At 39.8% G+C, this 24,362-nt stretch overlaps 1 protein-coding gene across 2 annotated transcripts in view; it reads right to left on the bottom strand.

Annotated features, from left to right (window-relative positions):
* Window positions 1–6,213: 6,213 nt before the first annotated feature.
* The window catches only part of CUNH2orf73 (chromosome unknown C2orf73 homolog), a 30,601-nt gene continuing 12,452 nt past the window's right edge, over window positions 6,214–24,362 (bottom strand). The window contains exons 3-5 of one of the 2 annotated variants that reach the window (XM_036263302.1): window positions 23,239–23,392; window positions 7,769–7,884; window positions 6,214–6,969 (exon numbers count right to left, since the gene is read on the bottom strand). In XM_036263302.1, coding sequence (XP_036119195.1) covers window positions 6,568–6,969; window positions 7,769–7,884; window positions 23,239–23,392 — 672 coding nt within the window. In that variant the 3' untranslated portion in view covers window positions 6,214–6,567. Of the gene's footprint in view, window positions 6,970–7,768; window positions 7,885–23,238; window positions 23,393–24,362 lie in introns of those variants that run through there. The other variant, XR_004959717.1, reaches the window with a different exon arrangement.

Genomic DNA, 24,362 nt, shown 5'->3' with positions numbered 1-24,362 from the left:
TAGTTTCATAATCTTTAATATGGTAATATCAATAGTATTCATCTCAGAGGGTTGTTGTGGGGATTAACACTACGAATTCAACTCTATGAAGCACTTAGAACAGTGCCTTGTAAATTGTATTTTAAAGCACTTGCTATTATTGTTAATTTATGTATGTCTGAAAAATGTCCATTCATTTTTTTTTTTTTTATTCCTCACCGAGGACATTTTTCCCTTTTTTTGTTGTTGTTGCTCAGATAGAGTGGGGTTGGGGGGAGAGAGAGGGAAACATCAACGTGAAAGGGACACATTGAGTGGCTACCACCCACACAACCCAACCAGGGCTGGGGACAAACTGCAACTGAGGTAGTGCCCTTAGTGGGAACCGAACCTGGGTCTCTCTGGGCTGCAGGCCGATGCTCTAACCACTGAGCCAAACCGGCCAGGGCTCATTCTTGAATTATAGTTCAGTTAAGCATGAAAGTCTATGTTGACCATTTTTGCCTTCAGCATTTTCAAGATTTTATTCCACTATCTTCTTACATCTATTGTTGAGAAAATTCTCAATTATAGAGTACTTTAGAATTAGGTTCTGCTGCAAGTGATTTAAAAAACTCTTTAAATCAGAATGGTTTATAAAAAGATAGAAGTTTCTTTCTCACATAAATTAGGCAATCCGGGTGGCATTTAATGACATCAGGGGCTCAGGGACCCTTCTATTTTATTGTTCGACCATTCTCAGCAAGTAGATTCTCCACTCAAACTAAAATGATAATATCTGTGTACCAGCTACTAGGAAGGAAAACGTGCAGAGAAGAGCCTACCTCCTCCCTTTAAGGACATTTCTGGAAGTTGCACATGCTGCTCTGGTTGTATCCTATAACATAGTCATTTGGTCAATCCAGCTGCAAGGGAAGCAGGAAATAGTGTTTTTTGGAGGGCAGCCAATTCCCAGTTAAAAATGGGTGATTCTGCCCCGGGATGTTTTGCTCAGTGGTTAGAGCATCGGCCTGCAGACCAGTGAGTCATGAGTTCGATTCTGGTCAAGGGCACGTACTTCATTTGTGGTTCGTCTCCGACCCTGGTCGGGGTGGTGCAGGAGGCAACCAGAAGATGTGTCCCTCTCACATTGATGTTTCTCTCTCCCTCCCACTCTATCTGAAAATAAATGGAAAAATATCCTCAGGTGAGGATTAAAAAAAAAAGGGGGATGATTCTATTAATAAGGTAGAGGGGGGATTTGTTATTAGTAACAAGTAATAATCTCTAATAGAGCATTTTTTTTTTTAATCCTCACCCAACGATATTTTTCTATTTATCTTCAGATAGAGTGGGAGGGAGGGAGAGAGAAACATTCATGTGAGAGGGACACATGGACTGGTTGCATTTTTTTCAGTTGCCTATTTAGCCCCACCTTTTATTTACCACTTGAGTGTTCTCTTTGTTTCTGGCACCCGAGGATTGAAATTTCTGGTTTTAGCACTTAGTTGTACATTTCAAATGCCTTTGTTATGTTTTAACGAACATTTATCTTTGTCAGGAATTATGGGTGCTTCCCAAGTCAATTTAGTCTATTATAGTGATAAGAAGTCTAACAAAGACCATCTTAAATTCCCCAAATCAGTAAAATTATAATCTTGCAATAAAAGTATTGAAATTATTTTCCCGATACTTCTTACACCAGCCTTTTTTTATTTGTGATGGGCCAGCATTTTCCTGTTGGTTGACACGTGGAAGTAAATGATCTGGGCACTGAGAGACTAAGGTTCTGGTCCTGGCTTTATCACTTGCTAATTGCAAACTTGGGGAAATCACTGAAGTTCTCTGAGCCTATAATTAGCTATAAAATTGGGATATTATTTTTTGCTCTGCTCATAGGATTATTATAAGGATCAAATAAGATAATGGATTTGAAAATGCTTTAAAGCTTAAAACATAAAAATTTATGGTATTAGTAATAGCAATTTCAAGGGTTAAAAACCGTTAGCACATTCATTAAGGTATTCTTAAAATATTAAAATACATGAAAGATCATGTTTTTTGTTTGGTTTTGTTAGTTTGGTAAGCTGAAAAAGAATCCTGTATCTTGGTAAGGGCCATTATTCTATTAAAATATCTAATAAAGGAATTACTTGGGAAACATTTTTCTTGTGAAATTTAAGAGCACTATCTGTACTGACAGGCCATTTATAACTTCAAGAGACTATGAAATTCATTGTAGAGAGACACACCCTTAGCAGTTTACAAAACAGAGACTTGAACCTGGAAGTCATCATTGCATTTTGTTATTATGTGTTTTCTCAAACTATGGATACTGAAAGTTCTATAACTATTTTGTGAGGGACAACAAATATTTTTTTAATGCAGAAAAGATGTCCTCTTACTTGAACATGTTGAGAACCCCCAGCCTAGCCTACGGCAGCGGTCCACTCACTAGGCTGTTTGGCCCCAGATCCTCTCTCATTGGAACATGCTCTCTAAGGAAGAGGACTATGTCAGTTCTCACTAGTGTTCATCAGTCATCTGTGAGGTCTATTGCAGAGAATTTATTTACTAATGGTTTAAGTACAAAGTTTTCAAATGATTTACTTAAAAGGAAATTAGAGGTTGACACAAAATGGCAGACAGATATGCACATCTGCTTTTTGCCTACGAAATCTCATAAAAATACATAGAGAAAGATATAGATAAAATAGAGTTTAATAGCATTGAGAAACAGGGAAACTTACTGTGAGAAGAATCACATTTTTAATAAAGTAAAAAATATATTACCAGAGAACAAATGTGTGGAGGAACAAAAAATGGAAGAGTCTGACACATGTATAAAGATGACTGCTGTGGAGGTGGGTCTTTATTTTATTTCAGAGAGAGAAGGTAAGGGGGAGAGAGAGAGACAGACGGACATCGATTTGTTGGTCCACTTATTTATGCATTCATTGGTTGCTTCCTGTCTGTGCCCTGACCGGGGATCGAACCTGCAATCTTGGTATATCGAGATGATGCTCTAACCGGCTGAGCTACCTGGCCAGGAAAGTAGGTCTTATAGAACTCTGTGCTGAGAGGCAATGGATATTGAGAAGTAGAAGGGGAGGGTGTCAATGGGGGAAAAAGGAGAAACATCTGTAAAAAAAATAAAATTAATTAAAAAAAAAAAAGCAGAAGGGACTCTGGGGCATTTAGCAATTTGAGAAATTAGGGAACAACATGTGAAGCAGCACACCAGTCGTCCCCTCCCTGTTCTGCTGGTGCTAGGAATGGGAGCTATGGTCTGAACTGAATCATGCAAGGTCTGGAGAAGCAAGGCAGCGCCTGAATAGCTCCTGACCCCCAGGAGGATCAAGGAGCCTGTCAGAAAAATCCTCCTCAGACCCTATCTGCTACGTATCCCAACCCTGTCCCAGAGTCAGGCTATAATGGACAGACACAGCTTATACCGGTAGGGACCTGGAAAGCTCATAATCAAAGAAGAGTATATAACCAAGAATCACTAAACATGAAAGAAAAAGGTACAATACCAAGAAAGTGAAGCACTGCACTAAACAAATAAAAATTAATAGACTTGAGAGAGGAAACAAAAGACTTTGTAATATTCTAAGGTGATAAGGAAGGCTGTCACAGCTATACCATAGGAAGAGTCTTGTGTATTTAGACATTTAAAATATAATACTGAAATTTTAATAAATTTCAGTAGACTACCGGGCATACTAATGGTCATGGCTGGAAACCAAATTAGTAGAAAGTTACTGTCAAGGGCTCTTGCATTGTTTAGTGGCAAAGAACTATGAGAAGGATAATGAGAGAAAAGTTAAGAGGCATAGAAGATAGCCCTGGATTGTGTTGTTCAGAGGTTAGAGCAGTTGGCCTATGGACTGAAGGGTCACGGGTTCAATTTCCAGTCACAGGCTTGTACCTGGGTTGCAGGTTTGATCTCCAGCCCTGGTCAGGGGCGTTCAGGAGGCAACCAATTGATGTGTCTTTTGCCCATTGATGTTTCTTTCTCCCTCCCTCTCTTTCAGTCTCTTAAAAAATAAATCAATGGAGAAATATCCTGGGGTGAGGATTACCACCCCTTCCAAAAGAGAGGCATAGAAGATAAGTCCAAGTGTTCCATCATTCAGCTAGCAGCTGTTCCAGAAGGGAAGGAGAGAGAATGGAGGGAATAATACAGAAGGCTAGAGTCAAATTTTCCAGAGTGAGAGAAAAACTAGAATCTTCAATTGCTAGTGTTTTAATTCTATTGTCTCCAGTTTTGAGGTTTGAATCACCTTCTCTGCTGAACTTCAAACTTTTGCTCAGTTTGAGTTTCTTTGCGTGATTTGGAATTTCTGTTTGTGACCTTATCTTTATTAGAAACTGTTTCTTTTTACCCTGTGGATTGTCGAAATAGTTCTGCATTTGCTTTTTGTCAGGTGCTTTATCACCAGCAGGATTAATTTTTATGCTAATTTTCTCTCCTATGAGATGCCCTTGCACATAAATTCATATTCCCAACTGGAATGAGGCACAGGCTTGAAGTTTTACTTCCTAACAGATATTTTATTCCCTAACTATGGTTCAAGGCAGAGACAAACTTTCTTGCTGTCTGCCTGGTAGTGAGTGGAGTTCTTCAGTCTACCTTGTGCCTATAGGCCAGCTATTTGTGGGTTCTAGTTTTACGCAGTTTCAATTCCAGCTCTCTACTTGGGATGTCGTAAGTTTCCACTGATGTTCCAGTGCAGATTAAAAGTCAGGTTCCTAGCCTTTAAGACCTCTCTCTAAATCTCCTAACAACTGCTATCCCCCTTCCCACACACACACCAAAGTTTGCATTGTTATTGCTCCAATTATAGAATACATCTATACGATGAAAGACTATGCAGCTATTCAAATAATAAGGTAGTCTACATGTGTTGACAAGGAAAGATCTTCAAGATATATATTGATACACAAATCAGTTCTCTCTTTTGGAGCATGAGGACTTCTCTGTTTTGTGAGCTTGGCTATATATTTGTTGCTCCATTTTATTCAGCATTTCAAGGTATTTGTAATTAAAGGGGTTCACTATTAGCCTTAATCAGCCATGTAAGAACTGGAAGTCCCCAATATACAAATATGCAATAATGGAATTTATTTGTTTAGTCTGTTAAAATTTATTTAGCGGAGGAGAAAGAGGTAAAGATACACCTGTAGTCGCCCTGGCCAGTTTGGCTCAGCAGTTAGAGTGTCGGCCTGCAGACCAATGAGTCATAGGTTCGATTCCGGTCAAGGGCACACTTGGTCCCTGGCCCTGGTTGGGTCGTGCTGTCTCTCTCACATTGATGTTTCTCTCTCTCTTTCCCTCTCCCCCTTCCTCCCACTCTATCTGATGATAAATAGAAAAATATCCTCAGGTGAGGATTAAAAAAAAAGATTCACCTGTAGTCTTATTGATTATATAGATAATAGTGTGCATCTAGTATATTTCCATGGAAATTTTGGGGGCTTGCAAATACTCTTTGGGCAGCAGAGGGCTACTTCACCTACTTCTACTTGTGTGCAACATAACGCAGCTCCTAGTAGATGCATTCTGACACCCCAAATGTGCACAGTAGAATAGCGGTGGAATTAACCACACAGAACTTGTCTAAAAAAAGCAAAGGTTGCATTGGTGCCAGAAATAATCTAAGTAAAACAGAACACAATTTAGGAAATATTTTTATATTCTAAGTATTTACATGTCTTTGAATTAAGTGTGCGTGTATGTGTGTGTGTTGCACTGGGAGAGATGTTTTTAGTTTTTATTTATTTAATCCTCACCTGAGGACATTTCTGCATTTATCTTCAGATAGAGGGGAAGAGAGAGAGAGAAACATCAATATGAGAGAGACACATCAACTAGCTGCCACCCACACGACCCCAACTGGGGCCGGGGACAAACTGTAATCGAGGTACGTGCCCTTAGTGGGAACTGAACCCAGGACTCTCTGGTCTGTGGGCTGATGCTCTAACTGCTGAGCCAAACCGGCCAGGGTGGGAGAGATGTTTTTAGATTTTCAGTCTTCAATACACATAGAGGGATTAAAAGTTTTAGAATGAGGAGGAAATGTTAAAATGACTGAAGAACATTATCCTTAAATTGAAATTTGATTACAGTAATATTAACGATGTGATTACACTGGTCTCTTGATTGATCAATGGGCATAGTCTCATGCTTAATAACCTTATGAAGTCCTTATTATTCCAATTTTACAGATCAGGAAACCAAAGTCTGGAGAAGTTAAGTAATTTACCCAAGGTCACACAGCTCATACATGACAGAGCCAATATTCCAACCCAGGTTTGTTTGATTCCAGAGCCATACTAGTGACTGTCTAAAAGGGCCTCTCCTCTAAAAGGTTGATACTATTTGTTAATTACATCCACTTTGGTGCCAAACAAAGTTGTTCTGTTCATAAATAATGTGACATAGAAATATGTCTCATAATCCATCACTCATTGGAGACCACTTTTAAAATTTTGGTATATTGTAATTGTCTTTTTAAAAATTCATTTATGTAAATTGTACATTCTAAGGTTATTGATAAGAGAAAAGGCAAATGCAAGTGCCTATACGATGATTCGGAAAGTTCTCTACATTCCAGGGATTACAGGATTATGTTTTTCTCTGAAGAAGGTAATCTGTCCTGTTATTGGTGGACTTGAAGGATTGTGCCTGGTGATCAGAGCATCTGCTGCAGTTGTTGGAAGGACGTCTGCAATCTTCTCCCTTCTCTCCGGACTTCTGGGGCATGCCTTGGCTGCCTCTCTGACGTCTGTTTCTGATAAGAGGGTTTTAGTCTCTAACAGCTCTTGGGAATTCTGTCGGCAGAGACCGGGTGAGATCATTTTGTTTTCCGCTGAATTTCCTTTCTCTGTTTTTTTCGACTGCTCTGATGAGCGTGACCCAGGAGTGTTCAGTAATACCTCTGTTCCCTGAGGAGCCCTTGGCCTACTCTCTGGTTTTCTCTCTGTCTGTATGAAAACTCCATGTCGCTGTGGAGGAAAACAAAATTAACATTAACCAGGGAACACAAGTTGCTGGAACTATGAACTGAATTCATGTGTTAGATCAAGTCCCAGTGATTCAGGCACTTAGGTCTCTGCTTCTTCATTGGCTGTCACTTTAATCCCAAACTGGAAACAGCAGCATAATAATTATTGGTGAACCCTTTAAACAAATTATAAAATAGGGTGCACCAGAAAATGAACAGGAAAAGCAGAAAGTCAGAGAAGCAGCATCTCATTATCTGCCGTTCTCAACTCCTATCACTTGGATTGTGTAAGATTATTCATTTCAAATTTCATTTCTTGCTCTAGAGGTTGCTGTGGATACACTAGAAACTATAGTCCGTAGACCTGATGATTTATGATTGCATCCTGAATGTCTATTAGTTCCAACAAAAGACTTAGAGTGAAATATGAAAACAAACATTCGTAGATGGAAAATATCCAGCAGTTGACTCTTACATTTTTGTCTGGCTTCATAAACCTTACATGCAGCCCCCTGCAACACACACGTAAGTATATCAAAAAGTTTATCAAACTGCTTTGCTACTTACCTTAAGTGAATGATTTTAATAATTTAAACCAAATTCTAAAGATTGTGATCCAAAATTATGACATCATTCCTTAATTTTAACCAGGAAGTGGCTGAGATTTTATCCTAATAACCATGTTAACTTATTTAAATAGACTTTGAGCAAGATGATTATGACCTGAAAATAATTAAAGTTCTATCACAGATATCTCCCATCCCAAGGCATTAAGTACTTGATTCTAAATCCTGTTTCACCTTGCCCCTGATAGGCTCATTGGGAGTTTTCCTGGCATCATACTGATGTATAAAAGAGATGCATTCTATAAAATCCTTTTGAAGATCTGCGGATGCATCAGGAGAGGCAAGTGGAACTAAGGGGAAAAAAAGAGATTTGTGAAGTCAGGGCAAAAATTAGATTTGTGGATGGATATAACATCAGCATTCATAATATTCATGCTTTATCAAAAATGCTAATGAAACTAAGTTAAGTATGGAAAGTTACTTACGTCTAAATAATAAACAAAATAATTCAACAGCCTTTCTCTATAAAAGGAACCAAATCAAAAACAACCAAATTAGCCCCACATGTGGAATTACTAGTAATTTTAAAAACTAACATTAATGCAATAATGGCTATAAAAATCTGTTAGATACACTTCTTGCACACTTCCCCAACCAAAGTCTGGGGAAAAGCATAAGTACAATATATTTCTCAACTAGTTTTTATTGCTAAAAAGGCTGTGAGAGATGTACGCATACTCTGCTGGCAGCCAGCACCAACAGAGTGAGCGGGACCCCGCTGGCCTGCTGCAGGGGTCCCATTAACAGAAGCTCTGAAAATTCACAAGAGTATTAAACTCTGACTTTTAAATAATCTTTCACTCTGGGTGATGGGCTTATAAGGGTTTTTATATTGGTCTCTCTTCTCTGTATTTAATGTTTTATATACTTTTAAAAACTCTATTTTAGCATACAAGGTTATGGAAGGGGTAAGGGTAATCCCAACTTAGTGACATAAAATTCTGTCAAGTCAAAAATTTAAAACTTTTTTTTTTCATTTATCTTCAGATGGAGTGGGAGGGAGAGATAGAGAAGCATCCATGTGAGAGAGGCACATTGATTGGTTGCCTCCCACACGACCTCCACCAGGGCCAAGAACCGAACTGCAACCACGGTACGTGCCCTTGTCCAGAATTGAACCCGCGACTCTGGTCTGCAGGCCGACGCTCTCTAACTGCTGAGCCAAACTGGCCAGGGCTAAAAATTCTGTTTTATGAAAAGAATGTACATAAGACATTATGTACACCTACTGTATCTATGAAATGATAAGAGACTGATAGCAGAGGTTTTGTATTAGCTGACTGGACGATAGAGGTGGAGAGAGGTGGATTCACTTTCACTGTATATTCTATTGTAATATTTGAATTTTGTATTGACTATTGAATATAAACTGTAATACATTTTTTCTTTCTTTTTTTTTTTTAAATCCTCACTCGAGGAAATTTTTTTTTTTTTTTTTATATTTTGTTCAGATAGAGTGGGAGGGAGAGAGAGAGAGAGAAACATCGATGTGAAAGGGACACATTGAGTGGTCACCACCCACACGACCCAACTGGGGCCAGGGACAAACTGCAACCGAGATACTTGCCCTTAGCGGGAACCGAACCCCGGTCTCTCTGGACCACAGGCGGACGCTCTAAAAACTGAGCCAAACTGGCCAGGGCTGTAATACTTTTTTCTTTATTTTATTTTCCCCCATCATTTATCCTCCCATACCCTCTTCCATTCCACCAACCCCCTTCTTCCCCGCAATCATGAGTTCTTTCTCTCTCTCTCTTTTTTTCTTTCTTTAAATTGTGCCTTTAAAATTAGGGAGGATAGCCCTGGCCAGTTTGGCTCAGCGGTTAGAGCGTCGGCCTGCGGTCCGGAGAGACCTGGGTTCGGTTCCCGCTAAGGGCACGTACTTCGGTTGCAGTTTGTCCCCGGCCCTGGCTGGTCGTGCGGGTGGCAGCCACTCGATGTGTCCCTTCATGTCGATGTTTCTCTCTCTCTCTCCCTTCCTCTCTCTCCCTCCCACTCTATCTGTACAAAAAATGGAAAAATATCCTCAGGTGAGGATAAAAAAAATAAAAAATAAAATAAAATAAAATAAAATTAGGGAGGATATACAAGAAGGAAAAATGTTAATAAATTCACATTTATTAAGCATTCATGAATTCAATTCAATATTCAGACATTGATATAAACTAATGTTACCAACAAGAATTATGAGTGTTTAAATATGTATTACATGATATAAAATGGCAATTTTTGCCTGGCTAGTGTGGCTCAGTGGTTGAGTGTTGACCCATGCACCGAGAGGTTGCCAGTTCCTGGTCAGGGCACATGGCCAGGTTGTGAACCAAATCCCCAGTGGGGGGCATGCAGGAGGTGGCCAATTGATGTTCTTTCTCATCGACGTTTCTATCTCTCTTTCCCTCTCCCTTCCACTCTCTCTAAAATCAATAAAGAAAAAAAAATTAAATGGCAATCTTTTCCCAGTTAGTAGGTAAAAAGTGCTAATTACTTTCCCCTACATTTTCTTGATTTCTAATTGAGATCAGATATTAAAAACTCATTTTCTACTTAATCATTTCTTTTAGAAATTGCTAGCACACAAAAGGACAGCAGGTGCCAAAGATTTAATAAAAATTTGTACACAATTATGACATTGAGAAAATTCTAACCATAACATATTTTTCCCCACCAATTGGGAAAACACTACCAGTTTATGGGTGAATGCCTTGGTCCAGCTCACAGAACATGAGTGTTTTCAGAAACACAGTCTGATAACTTTTTGACTAAAATAAAGCAAATCTAAATTTAGGCCTTAATTAGGAGGGGTTAATGAAGTACCCAAAGCTGTGGGATAAGATAGACATGTTTTCAAATTCCACTCTACCACACTTCCTAGCTGTGTGACTTGGAACAAATCGCTTAACTTCATTGAGATTCATTCCCTCATCTCTAAAAATAGGGATAAAATTTGCTTTCAGAATTTTAAGGGTTAAAGACAAAATCTCTAGGATGCTGGGGTCAAATTAGAGAGGGTTTTCACAGTTGGTCAGGGGCCAGCCCTTTGGGATCCTGACAAAGGGGAAGCGGAGAAAGAGAGAAGCAGCATGACCCTGATGTACTACCAAAGCCGTAAGGCTTCAGTGAACTGCTATGAAGGGTCGGTGGCTGCTTGCTGGAGGGCAGGGAGATCAGATGCAGCCAATAGAGAATAGGTTGGGGAAAGATTTTGAAATTTATTCTTTACTTTCCCCTACACTGCCTTGGGAAGATCCTTGCTTGCCTCAGATACTGGCAAAACTTGTCTAGTCATCTGTTGTCAATTTAGTAACATCTCGGTAGTCCCTCTGGTAAGAAGATAATGCTTTTAAAAAGGGGGTGCTTGCTCCCCATTGGGCATTTTCCTCCACCATTCCCCTAGCAACTGTCAGTGCTGGGGGATTAAAAATACCTAGAGCCCAGGCTGGTTTTCTCAGTGGTTAGAGCTTCGGCCCACGGACTGAAGAATCACGGGTTTGATCCCCAGTCCAGGGCATGTACTTGGGTTGCAAGTTCGATCCCTGGCCCTGGTTGGGGTTGTACAGGAGGCAAACCAAACCAGTCTTTCTCACATTGATGTTTCTCTCTCGCGCTCGCTCTTCCAGTTTCTCTATAAATCAATGGAAAAATATCCCAGGGTGAGGAATAACAACAACCAAAAAATACCAAGAGATTGCCTTCTCTCAGTGATGCCACTTTTTAAGAGTGCAAAGGGGAAAGAAATGGAGTCCTGACTGAGGACTGGCTGGAGCAGTGACAACAAATGGAGATGGTCAAAACTGGTGTTGTAGGGATTGCTGCTCTCCAGCCAGACCCTTCTTTTCTTTCCTTCCTTCCTTCCTTCCTCCCTTCCCTTCCCTTCCCTTCCCTTCCCTTCCCTTCCCTTCCCTTCCCTTCCCTTCCCTTCCCTTCCCTTCCCTTCCCTTCCCTTCCCCTTCCTCCCTCCCTCCCTCCCTTCCTTCCTCTTTCTTTCTTTCTTTCTTTCTTTCTTTCTTTCTTTCTTTCTTTCTTTCTTTCTTTCTTTCTTTCTTTCTTTCTTTTTCAATCTTTATTGTTGAGAGCATTACAGATGTCCCTCCTATTTCCTCCCATTGTTCCCTTCCACCCCGCTCCTGCCCCACCCAGGTCTTCACCGAATGATTGTGTCCATGAGCAATGAATATATGCATTTAAGTTCTTTGGTTAATCTCTTCCCTCCCCCCTTGCCTCTGAGATTCATCAGCCTGTTCCATGCTTCCATACTTCTGGATCTATTTTGTTCATCAATTTATTTTGTTCATTAGATTCCACACATAAGTGAGATCTTGTGATATTTGTCTTTCTCTGTCTGGCTTATTTCACTTAGTATAATCATCTTCAGGTCCCTCCATGTTGTCTCAAAGGGTAAGAGATCCTTCTTTTTTATAGCTGTGTAGAATTCCACTGTGTAAATGTACCACAGCTTTTTTATCCACTCACCTATTGATGGGCACTTGGGCTGTTTCCACATTTTAGCTACTGTAAACAACACTGCTATGAACATAGGGGTGCATATATTCTTTCTGATGGGTGTTTCAAGATTCTTAGGATATATTCCTAAAAGTGGGGTCACTGGGTCAAATGGCAGTTCATTTTTAATATTTTGAGGAACCTCCAAACTGTTTTCCACAGTGGCTGCACCAGTCTGCATTCCCACCAGCAGTGCACTAGGTTTCCTTTTTCTCCACACCCTCGCCAGCATTTGTTGTTTGTTGATTTATGGATGTTAGCCATTCTGGCAGGCATGAGGTGATACCTCATTCTAGTTTTAATTTGCATCTCTCTGATGATTAGTGAAGTTGAGCATTTTTTCATATGTCTCTTTAGAGAAGTGTCTATTTAGGTCCTTTGCCTATTTTTTAATTGGATTGTTTGTCTTCCTTTTGTTGATTTGTATGAGTTCTTTATATTTTGGTGATTAAATGTATCATTGGCAAATATATTCTCCCATACAGTGGGTTCCCTTTTCACTTTGAGGATGGTTTCTTTTGTTGTGCAGAAGCTTTTTGGTTTGATGTAGTCCCATTGTTTATTTTTTCCATTGTTTCTCTTGCCCTAGGAGATGTATCAGTGAAAGTTCTACATGAGATGTCTGAGATATTGCTGCCTATGTTTTCTTCTAGGATTTTCATGGTTTCATGACTTATGTTTGTCTTTTCTCCATTTTGAGTTTATTCTTGTATATGGTATACGTAAGTTGGTGGTCTAGTTTCATTTTTTTGCATGTACCTCTCCAATTTTCCCAACACCATTTATTGAAGACTGTCTTTACTCCTTTGTCAAATATTAAGTATAATGGCTTGAGTCAATTTCTGGGTTCTCTGTTCTGTTCCATTGATTCTGACTCTTATTTTCTTGCTTTAAATTCAACAGAAGGCACACAAGCCAGGCCTTGTCTTTTGCCTCTGCCTATACAAGTTTGCCAATTCCCCTCAAGGAACATGACTTAAACTAGATAGACATTATAAAAGAAAGATGACAAAGTTTAAAATATTGACTATGCAAAGTAGCAATATTAGAATCTATGCACTAAGAATTTAAAATAAGCATAACAGCCCTGGCCAGTTTGCTCAGTGGTTAGAGCGTCGACCTGCGGTCCAGAGAGTCCCGGGTTCAGTTCCGGCTAAGGGCACGTACCTCAGTTGCAGTTTGTCCCCGGCCCTGGTTGGTCGTGCGGGTGACAGCCACTTGATGTGTCCCTTTCACGTTGATGTTTCTCTCTCTCTCTCTGTTCCTCTCTCTCCCTCCCACTGTACCTGAACAAAAAATGGAAAAATGTCCTCGAGTGAGGATAAAAAAAATTAAAAAATAAAATAAGCATAACAAATATCCTCAAAGATATAGAAGGTATTATTAATATGAAGCAAGAATTAGAGGCCATAAAAAAATCACATAAAATATTAGAAATAAAAATATAATTAAAATAGAATAGATGAGATAAATAACAAGATTCATGAAGCAGAAAAGCAGTCTAAGAAGCTCTCCCAGAAGGCAGGAGGAAAAGGATAAAGAAATAAAAATATAAAATAGAAGCAAAGAGACATGGACAGTAGAAATACCAAAACTAGAATTCAGGAGACCTCGAAGAAGAAACAGAGAGAAGGAAATATTTGAAGAAATCATGATGATAAGTATCCGAGAATTAAAGTTCAAAGACCTCACCTAGAAAGGACTCACAGGGTACCGCACAGGTAGCAAGGCCCGGAGAAGTGAGGCAGGCGAGGCCCGTGGGGTGCAACATTGAAGGAGGCACTTGTCTGACCCTTCAGTGAGGGCCTCCCTCAATTCTGCACCTAGGCTTCTTACCAGACGCACTCTTCTCCCAATTCTGCAGGGCAGGTAAATAAAAACTCACATCTAAGATATTTATAGAGAAATTTTAGGTCATCTGAGACAGAAAAATTCTAAATGTTTTCAAAGAGGAGAGGTAGGTTACCAACAAAGGACTAAAAAGCAGATTTATATCAAATTTCACAACAACATTGGACACAATAACTGATTTAATATTTTAAAAATATTAAAGGAACTTTAAGCCTAGAATTATTTACCCAAGTGAACTGTCATTTAACTCTGAAGCCACAATAAAAAATACTGGGAGGTAAAGAAGGCCTTGAAATATTTTCCCCTAAAACAGACCTACTTTGAAAAATTCCTTGAGGAAGAACTCAAGAATAAAAATAACTCAAGGAGGATGCCTAAGGTATATAGAAGAAAATTAAAATTTTTGTTTCCCTAAAAAGACAAAGACTAAAGAACAGAAAAATAAGTATTATATCCATAAGACCTCAGAACTAAAATTCTGCTGTTTAACATATTAATGGAAAGTCTGGTGAATATTATTTTATTTTATTTATTTTTTTATCCTCACCCGAGGAAACTTTTCCATTTTTGTTCAGATAGGGTGGGAGGGAGAGATGGAGAGAGAGAGAAACATCGACATGAAAGGGATATATCGAGTGGCTGCCTCCTGCATGACCCCAACCAGGGCTGGGGATGAATAGCAACTGAGGTACGTGCCCTTGACCAGAATCGAACTGGTGACTCATTGGTCCATGGGCCGACGCTCTAACCGCTGAGCCAAACTAGCCAGGGCAATGAATATTATTATTATTATTATTATTATTATTTTTTTTTATCCTCACCCGAGGACATTTTTGCATTTCAGATAGAGCAGGAGGGAGAGAGGGAGGAAGAGAGAGAGACAGTAACATCAATACAAGAGAGAGATATCAACTGGTTGCCACCCACACAACCCCTACCAGGGCCGGGGACAAACTGCAACTGAGGTACGTGCCCTTAGCGGGAACCGAACCCGGGTCTCTCTGGACCACAGGCCTACACTCTAACCACTGAGCAAAAATGGCCAGGGCTGAATATTATTTTAAAAAGAAAAAAGTAGTATAATGATTGCAGAAGAAAAAAAATTATTATTTATAGTGATATAATTATCTGAATATAAAAACCACTAGAATCAATAAATTATGAGAATAAAGGGTGCGGCAAGGTAAGCAGTTAGGTGTATAAAAATCAAAAGCTATAATAGTAACCTACTAGAAAACAAAGTGAAAAATAAGATACATCCTCTGCAGGAACAAAAACTATATAGTATAAGGTTTGTAGAAATTGACAAAGAATTCAAAAGCTCTCTATAGAGAAATGTTTTTTTTTTTATCCTCACCCAAGGATATTTTTACATTAATCTTCAGATAGAACTGGACTGGGGGGGGGGGGGAGAAGGAGAGGGGGGGGGGAGAGAGAGAGAGAGAGAGAGAGATCCATCCATCTGATAGAGAGAAATCGACTGGTTGCCACCCTCACAACCCCAACTGGGGCTGGGGACAAACTGCAACTGAGGTACATGCCCTTGGCCAGAATTGAACCTGGGACTCTTTGGTCTGCAGGTGACGCTCTTACCGCTGAGCCATACCAGCCAGGGCTATAGAGAAAATTTTTAAACTTTTAACTTAAAAAAGTAGAACTGAATAGACTTGCTATACACTTAGATAGAAGGGGATAGTATGTTAATACAAAGGTGACAATTTTTCCTAAATCTATAATGTCAGTACAACCCAATAAAATTCTAGCTGGATAATTTGAGGAATGTCATGAGTTCCAAAGTTTAAACAGAAAAATAAAGGTTCATAAATAGAGTGGTCAACTCTGAAAAGGAAGAACAAAGAATGGGAACTTTCCCTATCAGATGTTAAAATAAACTAAAAATCCGTATAATGAAAACATATCAGTACTGACCAACTGAAAACTAACCTAAGGAACAGAGCTCAGAGGCAGACCCACTTATGTAGTGAACCCTAACATACAGTGACAGGAGTGTGGATTGTTTAGTGGGTGGTATCCAGAATACTTCATTCCACGGAGAAAAATTGAATAGGTCCCCTGTTTAATACTGCACATAAAGGTGAAGTCTAGGATTAAAGACATAATTATGAACGGTAAAATGATAAAATCAAGAGAAAATATAGGAGAATAGTTTTGTGACCTAACGGTAGGAAAACTCATCATAAACAACCAATGCACAACCTGTAGGTGAAAACTAGATCAACTTGATTACATCAACATTTAGGGTTCCTGTCAATGAACAACCCATGGGGAAAGCTAAAAGAGAGTAGAATGGGAGGAAATAATTGTAACATGAAAATTAAAAGGGATAGGACATCATTCATTTCATTAAAGAGTGAGGGCAACTGAAAGACATTTTCAGACAAAGAAAGGTGAAGGGTTGGACATTCTGTACTTTCACAGAAAGAACTATTTAAGGACATGATAGTAGTCTATTACATTGGTGACCCCAATGAATCAGGCATCCCAGTATTCACAGTCCCCTTGAACAGTCCCCTCGAACAGTCCCCTCATTGTGAATATGAATTGGCCTTGTGATTAGCTTTAACCAATAGAATTTGGTGCCAGTTCCAGGCATAAACCTTAAGAAAGCCTTGCAGCTTCTGCTTTGGCATTCTTGGGAGTCCTGAGCTGCCATGGAAGAAGTCCAGCTACGCTGCTGGAGAAGTCATATGGAGAGACCACACGGACATGAGAGGCCCAATCATTCCACTGTCCTAACGGAGTCCAGTCCTGAGACAGTCTACCAGCTGAATGCAGCCACACAAGCAGCCACGAGCAAGACCAACTGAAGAACCGCCTAGTTGAGCCCAGTCCAGATTGCACAATCATGAGCAAATAAAATGATTGTTCTTTAAAGCAACTACATTTTGGAGTGCTTTGTTATGCAGATAACAAATAAAAGTTTCAGAAAAGTCAATTAAATAAATTTAAATTAATTATCTTTTATATAGTGATCTAGAACCTCTCAGAATGTCTAAATGATAACTTAAAAAAATTCCTACATGGGGGACTAATAAAAGGAGAGGAAAGGTAATCTAAACTATTATAGAGAGAAATTCCTTACCCAGACATTATGCCTATGAAACTAGATATAATTACCATGTTCACTTATGCAAATATTTGAGACTTTTAAAGCAGCCCACATCACCCTGGCCAGTTTGGCTCAGTGGTTAGATCACTGGCCCGCGGACCAGAGAATCCCAGGTTCGGTTCCCACTAAGGACACGTACCTCGGTTGCAGTTTGTCCCTGGCCCCAGTTGGGGTCATGTGGGTGGCAGCCAGTCAATGTGTCTCTCTCACATCAATGTTTCTCTCTCTCTCCTCCCTTCTCTCTCCCTCCTGCTCTATCGGAAGATTAAATGCAAAAAAAGTCTTCGGGTGAGGATTAAAAAAAAAAAATTAAAGCAGCCCACAGCAGTGAAGAACATCTGAGTGGCAAAACATCAAAGAAGATATTCAAGTCCTTAGTGGTTACTCGACGTAAGAATTGAAATCCGCCCAAAATAATTACTTAAAAGAAGCCTTGTTAGATGAGGCTTACAAAAAATAAGGCAAAGTCTTTGAAGAATATTTGAAATCCACTCTCTGTTTCCTAGAAACTTGGTCTAATTAAAATAGAATTTTTTAGACAAGGATACAACAAATAAGTTGGTGTCTAACCATCTATATTTTCTCCAGAAAGCCAGGATTTATTCAAATACACAATTTACTCCTCATATTGGAGGAAACTTAGCAGCTTTTACTTTGAGAAATTTTCTTAATATTTTGTTTGTGTCTGCTTAAAAAACCAAGTAGTATTTTTCTACTAGAAATCCCTTCTAAATAGTATTTATTTTGATCTTATATACAGAGATTATTAATGTAAAAATAATAGTACAGATTTTCAAAATATAGTGAAAAATTAGAAATTCAAATATAACTGTAGCAAGAAATTGTTACATTACCCCTTGGTGCCAAAGAAAAAAAGGAACACAAACTAAAACCTAATTTAGAAAATTATTTTTACCAGTGTATATGAATTGAAATTCAAAAGAATGTTCAAATATCTAGTTGATAAACAGCTAGTTTCATTTAAATATGAAATATCTCCCTCACAAATCAGATCAGCCTTTCCAATTTATAAAGTTTTACTATATAAAACCCAAAGTGAATACTTGTTCTTACAGGGACTGAGGTATGATGGAGCATGGTCATTTGCGGAACTGATGTGGGTAGCAGCCAGGAAATTGCGTGGTGGTACAAGACACAAAGGGCACTTTCACTGTTAGCACAGATGAAATGCCAAAGACTAGGCGTAATTAAGTGGGCTGATGGAACAAAATGACTATGAGATGACTTATCATTGGCATTAATGCATGTTTATATACACATTTTCTATGTCCACATACATAATCTGGCATATACAGACTAGTTTATTTACACATTTCAAAATGTTACATTAAAATATTTTCTTGCCCTGGCCAGTGTAGCTTCAGTGGTTAGAGAGTGGGTCCCGAGCACTGAAGGGTCTTGGGTTCAATTTCCAGTCAAGGGCATGTACGGGGCTTGCAGGTTCAATCCCTGGGCTCCACTCAGAGGGTGTGTGGGAGGCAACCAATTGATGTGTCTCTCTCACATCGGTGTCTCTCTCCCCGCCCCTTCCACTGTCTCTAAAACATCAGTGGAAAAGATATTCTTGGGTGAGGATTAACAACAACAAAATATACACATATATATATATATATTTTTTTTCCTTTTAAAATCATGTTCAGCCCTGGCCAGTTTGGCTCAGCGGTTAGAGCGTCGGCCTGCGGTCCGGAGAGACCCGGGTTCGGTTCCCGCTAAGGGCACGTACTTCGGTTGCAGTTTGTCCCCGGCCCTGGTTGGTCGTGCGGGTGGCAGCCACTCGATGTGTCCCTTCATGTCGATGTTTCTCTCTCTCTCTCCCTCCCACTCTATCTGTACAAAAAATGGAAAAATATCCTCAGGTGAGGATTAAAAAAAAAAAAAAAAAAAAAAAAAAATAAAATCATGTTCATCTAGTAGCCAAATACCATCTAAAATATGAATAAATTACGCCCTGGCCGGTTTGGTTCAGCGGTTAGAGCATCGGCCTGCGGTCCGGAGAGACCCGGGTTCGGTTCCCGCTAAGGGCACGTACCTTGGTTGCAGTTTGTCCCCAGCCCTGGTTGGGTCGTGTGGGTGGCAACCACTCGATGTGTCGCTTTCACGTCGAGGTTTCTCTCTCTCTCTCTCCCTCTCACTCTATCTGAACAAAATATCGAAAAATGTCCTCGGGTGAGGATAAAAAAAATATATATATATATGAATAAATTACAAGCCTATATTGGTGTGTATGCTAGTTTAAATTACATTATGACTTTAAATAATCTGTTGAATAATATGTATATTTTATTGTTGTTAATCCTCACCTGAGGATATTTTTTCCATTAATTTTTTTTTTTTCTGAGAGAGGGAGAGATTGGGGGAGGGGAGAAACAGCCATGTGAGAGCCACATCAATCGGAGAGGCATCCCAAACATGCCCTGACTGGGGCCAGGGATAGAACCTCAACCCAGGTACGAGCCCTTGACCAGGAATCAAAAATTAGGCCCATGCTCTAATCACTGAGCACACTGGCTGGGGGGATAAATAAGTATTTGTCATTAAACTAATCAACAAACACTGGTTGAGTCTGGGCATTGTGCTAGGACCTGGGATATAATAATAATCTTGGCAATGAGAAATATCAATAAAAATAGAGACAGAAGGAGAGGGAGAAGGAGGAGGGAAGAAGAGGAAAAGGAAGAGGAGGAAGGAGGGAGGAAAGGCAAGTAGAGGTAGAAAAGAAGACATCATGCCAGGTTCCCAAAGCTAGTTTCCAACTCAACACCTGATTCACTACAGTGCAATAATTAATAAAAATACCTACCATTTGTTGTTCACTATGTACTAAGGATGGTGGTAGGCACTTTATTTCTCATAATAAACAATGAGAAGTAACTGGAGGACCTCAAGGAGGAGAGTGGTATCATTTGTTTTTTTATCCTCACCCGAGGACATTTTTCCATTTTTTGTTCAGAGTGGGGGAGAGAGAGGGAGAGAGGGAGGAAAAGAGGGAGGGAGGAAGAGAGGGAGAGGGAGAGGAAGAGGGGGAGAGGGAGAGGGGGAGAGAGGGAGAGAGAGAGAGAGTGAGAGAGAGAAACATCGACGTGAAAGGGACACATCAAATGGCTGCCACCCATACGACCAACCAGGGCCGGGGACAAACTGCAACCGAGGTACGTGCCCTTAGCGGACACTGAACCCGGGTCTCTCCAGACCGCAGGCCGACGCTCTAACTGCTGAGCCAAACTGGCCAGGGCATATCATTTGTTTTTAAAAGATCCTTTGACGATGGTGTGTGTGGAAGACAAATTATGGAGCAGAAAGGACAGGAGCGGGAGACCAGTGGCTGCACTACATTGGTAAGAAGATTGGGGATATATTTTGAAGATTGAGGTGTCAAGATTTGCTGATGGATTGGATGTAGAGAGTAGAGAGTTTTAGAATGACTTATAGATTAACGAAACTTGAGCATCTGGGGGAATAGAAGTGGCATTTATTGAGATGGGTAAGTGGTGGAGGAATAGGTTTGGATGGGGGAAGTGAGATGTTCTATTCCAGCCATGCTAAGTTTGAAAAGGAGATTTGCTATCCAAGAAGAGAGGTTAAGTAGGTGGTTGACTGAGAGTTTGGTTGAAGCTCAGTGAAGAGGCCAGGGCTGGAGAGAAAACTGGTTCTTATATTAGTTCCTTTGACTTTAACCTTAATCTTCTATTCCGTTTCATCTACTTTGGGTAGTATCCCTGGAGCGCTCACGTTAAATAACGACATTAGCACCCTTCTCTTCTCATCTTCTGTCGACTGTTTACTTTGCTTGCTAAGGCAGACAACATAATTCTGTTCTGTGGCCATATTTGAGTTTTCCATATTGTGTTTATAGATTGATGCTAAAAATCAAGACCTGCTAAATAGCATTTACAATATAATTGAATTTTGTTCACTTACGGGTCCAAATACTGTTTCAGGACTATATTTCTTTCTCAGTGGGTCCAATGCCCAGTGCCAATTGGGAAAAAAAGGTTCTAGTGTCCAGGTCGAATAAATCCTCTTTTCTAGGTTGAAAAATTATTTCCGCCGAGCACCCTGAAGACATCAGCTACGTTGTGTTCCCGCGAGCACCCTGAAGACATCAGCTACGCTGTGCTCCTGTCTCAGTGCTGCTCGAGTCCACGTTGATTCTTATTCCTTAGATGGTCACTATTTTTCTTCTCTTCATGGACTGTCTCTTTATAATTGTTATTTTGCACTTTCACGGTGATATGTCGGTGTGTATTTTTCCCCTCATGCTTTGAAGCACTCGGTAGACCTAGACCTGTTCAGTGTCTCTGTTATACTGGGAAACTTCCTTATTACTCTAGGGGCTGTGGAGAGCCCTGGTTATTGTTACAGGTACTGAAGTCAGACAGTTCAAACACCCACTGTTTGCAGTGTAACTTTGGGCGAGTTATTTAAATTCTGTGCTTACTTTCTTATCTATAAAATGAGAGTATTAATTGTATTACTTTACTTTCCCATAGGGTTGGTGTGAGAATTGATGAATCAATATTTAGAAAGTTCCATAGAAGTTCTGGCAAGTAGTATGTTCTCAATGAATGTATTGCATTGATAATGATCTCATCTTCAGTTCCTACTCTTCATTTCTGGAGCTCCAGAGAAGCTGAACCTTCCAGGCTGATTCTCCATTTGCTTTTATCCTCTCATTTTCTAGTTGTTGTTGTTTTTGTCATGTTTTATGCTCTGTGATACTTCCTTAAATGACCCTCTCCTCCTCCCACCCCATTTTCCTCCTGTTATGCCTGCTGATCGAGCCACAGCTACTTCGGGGTTTTGTCAGGCAGACGGGCTCATCTTCGCTGCACCTCCTTCTTATGTTCTAAGCTACTGCGTCTTTGCTTTCTTGTCCATGAACAGGCTTCCATTCTTCCCACATTCCAGAAAATTCTTCCTTCAATTCTCTTTACCTTTATGGATCAGCTGCTTTGCTATCATTTAGTAGGGTCTTGGCAGGCCAGGGATTTTGATATTTGTACTCAGTTTACCATCCTGAATCAGAAGTGGAAACATTATCATCTTTTTTTTTTTTTAATCTTTTCAAGCATTTACCACATGGAAGTAAACAATTAAATGAGAAAAAAGATGTGGTTCATTTTTCAAATGATAAAATAATACATTATATAACAAGTGACACAATCCACAGAAAAAGAACAAGCTAGTCACCTACCCCACCTCCAATACCAGCAGAACAGCCCGGAGTGCTGCCTCCCATACTCTCCTTACCCAAGCATATACAAGTATATATTTTTTAATGAAAACATTACCCTACCCATCACATTGTTTTTCTCAGGCCACTGTTATAGATTAACAGTGAGCCCTCTCCCTTAACTACCACCCTTGAGGTGGAAATCATACTGAATGTGACCATTGGTCCTGACCTCCAGTCTAGCTGCCTTTTGTGTGCTTAACTAGATTGGCCAGATCACAGAGGCCAGAAGGCTAAAATTAAGTGGGGGACTGTTGACCTCTAAAAGTAATCCTTTGTTGTGTACTGCTGCCTTTAGAAAATTTGAAGTTTATCATAGGAACTTTTTTTTTTCAATCCTCACCCGAGGACTTATTTTATTTTTTTTGCATTCATCTTCAGATAGAGCAGGAGGGAGAGAGGGAGGAAGAGAGAGAGAGAAACATCGATGTGAGAGAGACACATCAACTGGTTGCCACCCACACAACCCCAACCAGAGCTGGGGACAAACTGCAACCGAGGTACATGCCCTTAGCGGGAACCAAACCCAGGACTCTCCAGTCCACAGGCTGACGCTCTAACCGCTGAGCCAAACCGGCCAGAGCTGCCTACTATTTTAATAGTTACAATTTTTTTAATTGGTGGCAATAAAGAGCAGACTGCCACTAAGTTTCTGACTTGGAGGCTGGTGTTTACTGATCAGTGCAATTTTTATGTTATATTGAATGTGTTTGGAGATAAGCTGTCCATCAGGAAGGGATAAGGAGCAAACTTGTCAAGGGCTGCACTTGCTGTATATATATATTTTCAACTCCTATAGAGAAGAGATCGTCTCAGGAGGTGCCAGGAGATCTCAGACATCTAATACACCCAAAGTTGACAGGGGTAACCTGAGATAGTACAGGAGAGGTTTACCTCTGCCGACCTTACCTATTCCACAGGAAGGCTTTTGCAACTTGCTGTGTTTGACAGGCAAAACCAACGGACATGTTGGCTTTTGAAAGTCACTCCTCTGGGTGCTCTTAGTATCATAAGGTGGTTGGAAGTGATGTTCAGGTCCTTTACCATGTGACCACCAGTCACCCTTTATGGGGAAAAAATTGGAAGCACAAGATTGGATACTGTAGGACATTTTTGTGTGCTGCTCAGTGTCTTTGAATGTTCAGTAATTTGATTCCACAAGTCATTGGATATTCTAGTACTAAAACAAAGTTTTGAAATCTAAATATATTTCCACAAACACTGTATTTCTTAAAAGACACCTAAAAATGAAACTGTCATATTTTTTAGCTTAAAATACAGATGCTAAATTCTTTTTTTTTTTTTATCCTTACCCGAGGACATTTTTCCATTTTTTGTTCAGATAGAGTGGGAAGGAGAGAGAGAGAGAGAGAGAAACATCAATGTGAAAGGGACGCATCGAGTGGCTGCCTCCCACAGGACCCACCAGCGCCGGGGACAAACTGCAACCGACGTACGTGCCCTTAGCGGGAACTGAACCTGGGTCTCCATGGACCGCAAGCCAACGCTCTAACTGCTGAGCCAAACCAGCCAGGGCAGATGCTAAATTCTTAAACTACCTTCTATTAACAGCTGGAGTTACAAAAATCAACAAAATAAGTTATATTTCTGTTTTATTCAATTTTATAACATATATACACATGTATGTATATTATTAAACACAATTTAATGTAAAAATTCTGTTCTATACAGAATCTAATGAAATTATGATAATGTATACAAGTATAATGTATTATCATCTAAGATGGCGATTTTCAAAGCTTTTTGTCCATTACCCACACCATGAAATACATTTTAGGACACAATGCATACACGTATACATAGGACTAGTTTAGTATCACAGAACAATACTTCCTCTTACTACATGCAGTGCAGTTGGCTATTTTTCTATTTTGCTTTTCTCTTCTATTTTATTTCACAGCACCTTGTTGCAACCCACATTGACTTATACCTCACTAATGACTCTCCTAGGAAAAGTTGTTAGTGGAAACATCTCTGATGTTACTGAATGTTTGATAATAAAACCTGACCTG

This window comes from Molossus molossus, unplaced genomic scaffold (genome assembly GCF_014108415.1).
Source record: "Molossus molossus isolate mMolMol1 unplaced genomic scaffold, mMolMol1.p scaffold_m16_p_15, whole genome shotgun sequence".
Taxonomy (NCBI): domain Eukaryota; kingdom Metazoa; phylum Chordata; class Mammalia; order Chiroptera; family Molossidae; genus Molossus; species Molossus molossus.
The sequence above is the reverse complement of the archived record's forward strand: the minus strand, read 5'-3'. Positions and strand labels throughout refer to the sequence as shown.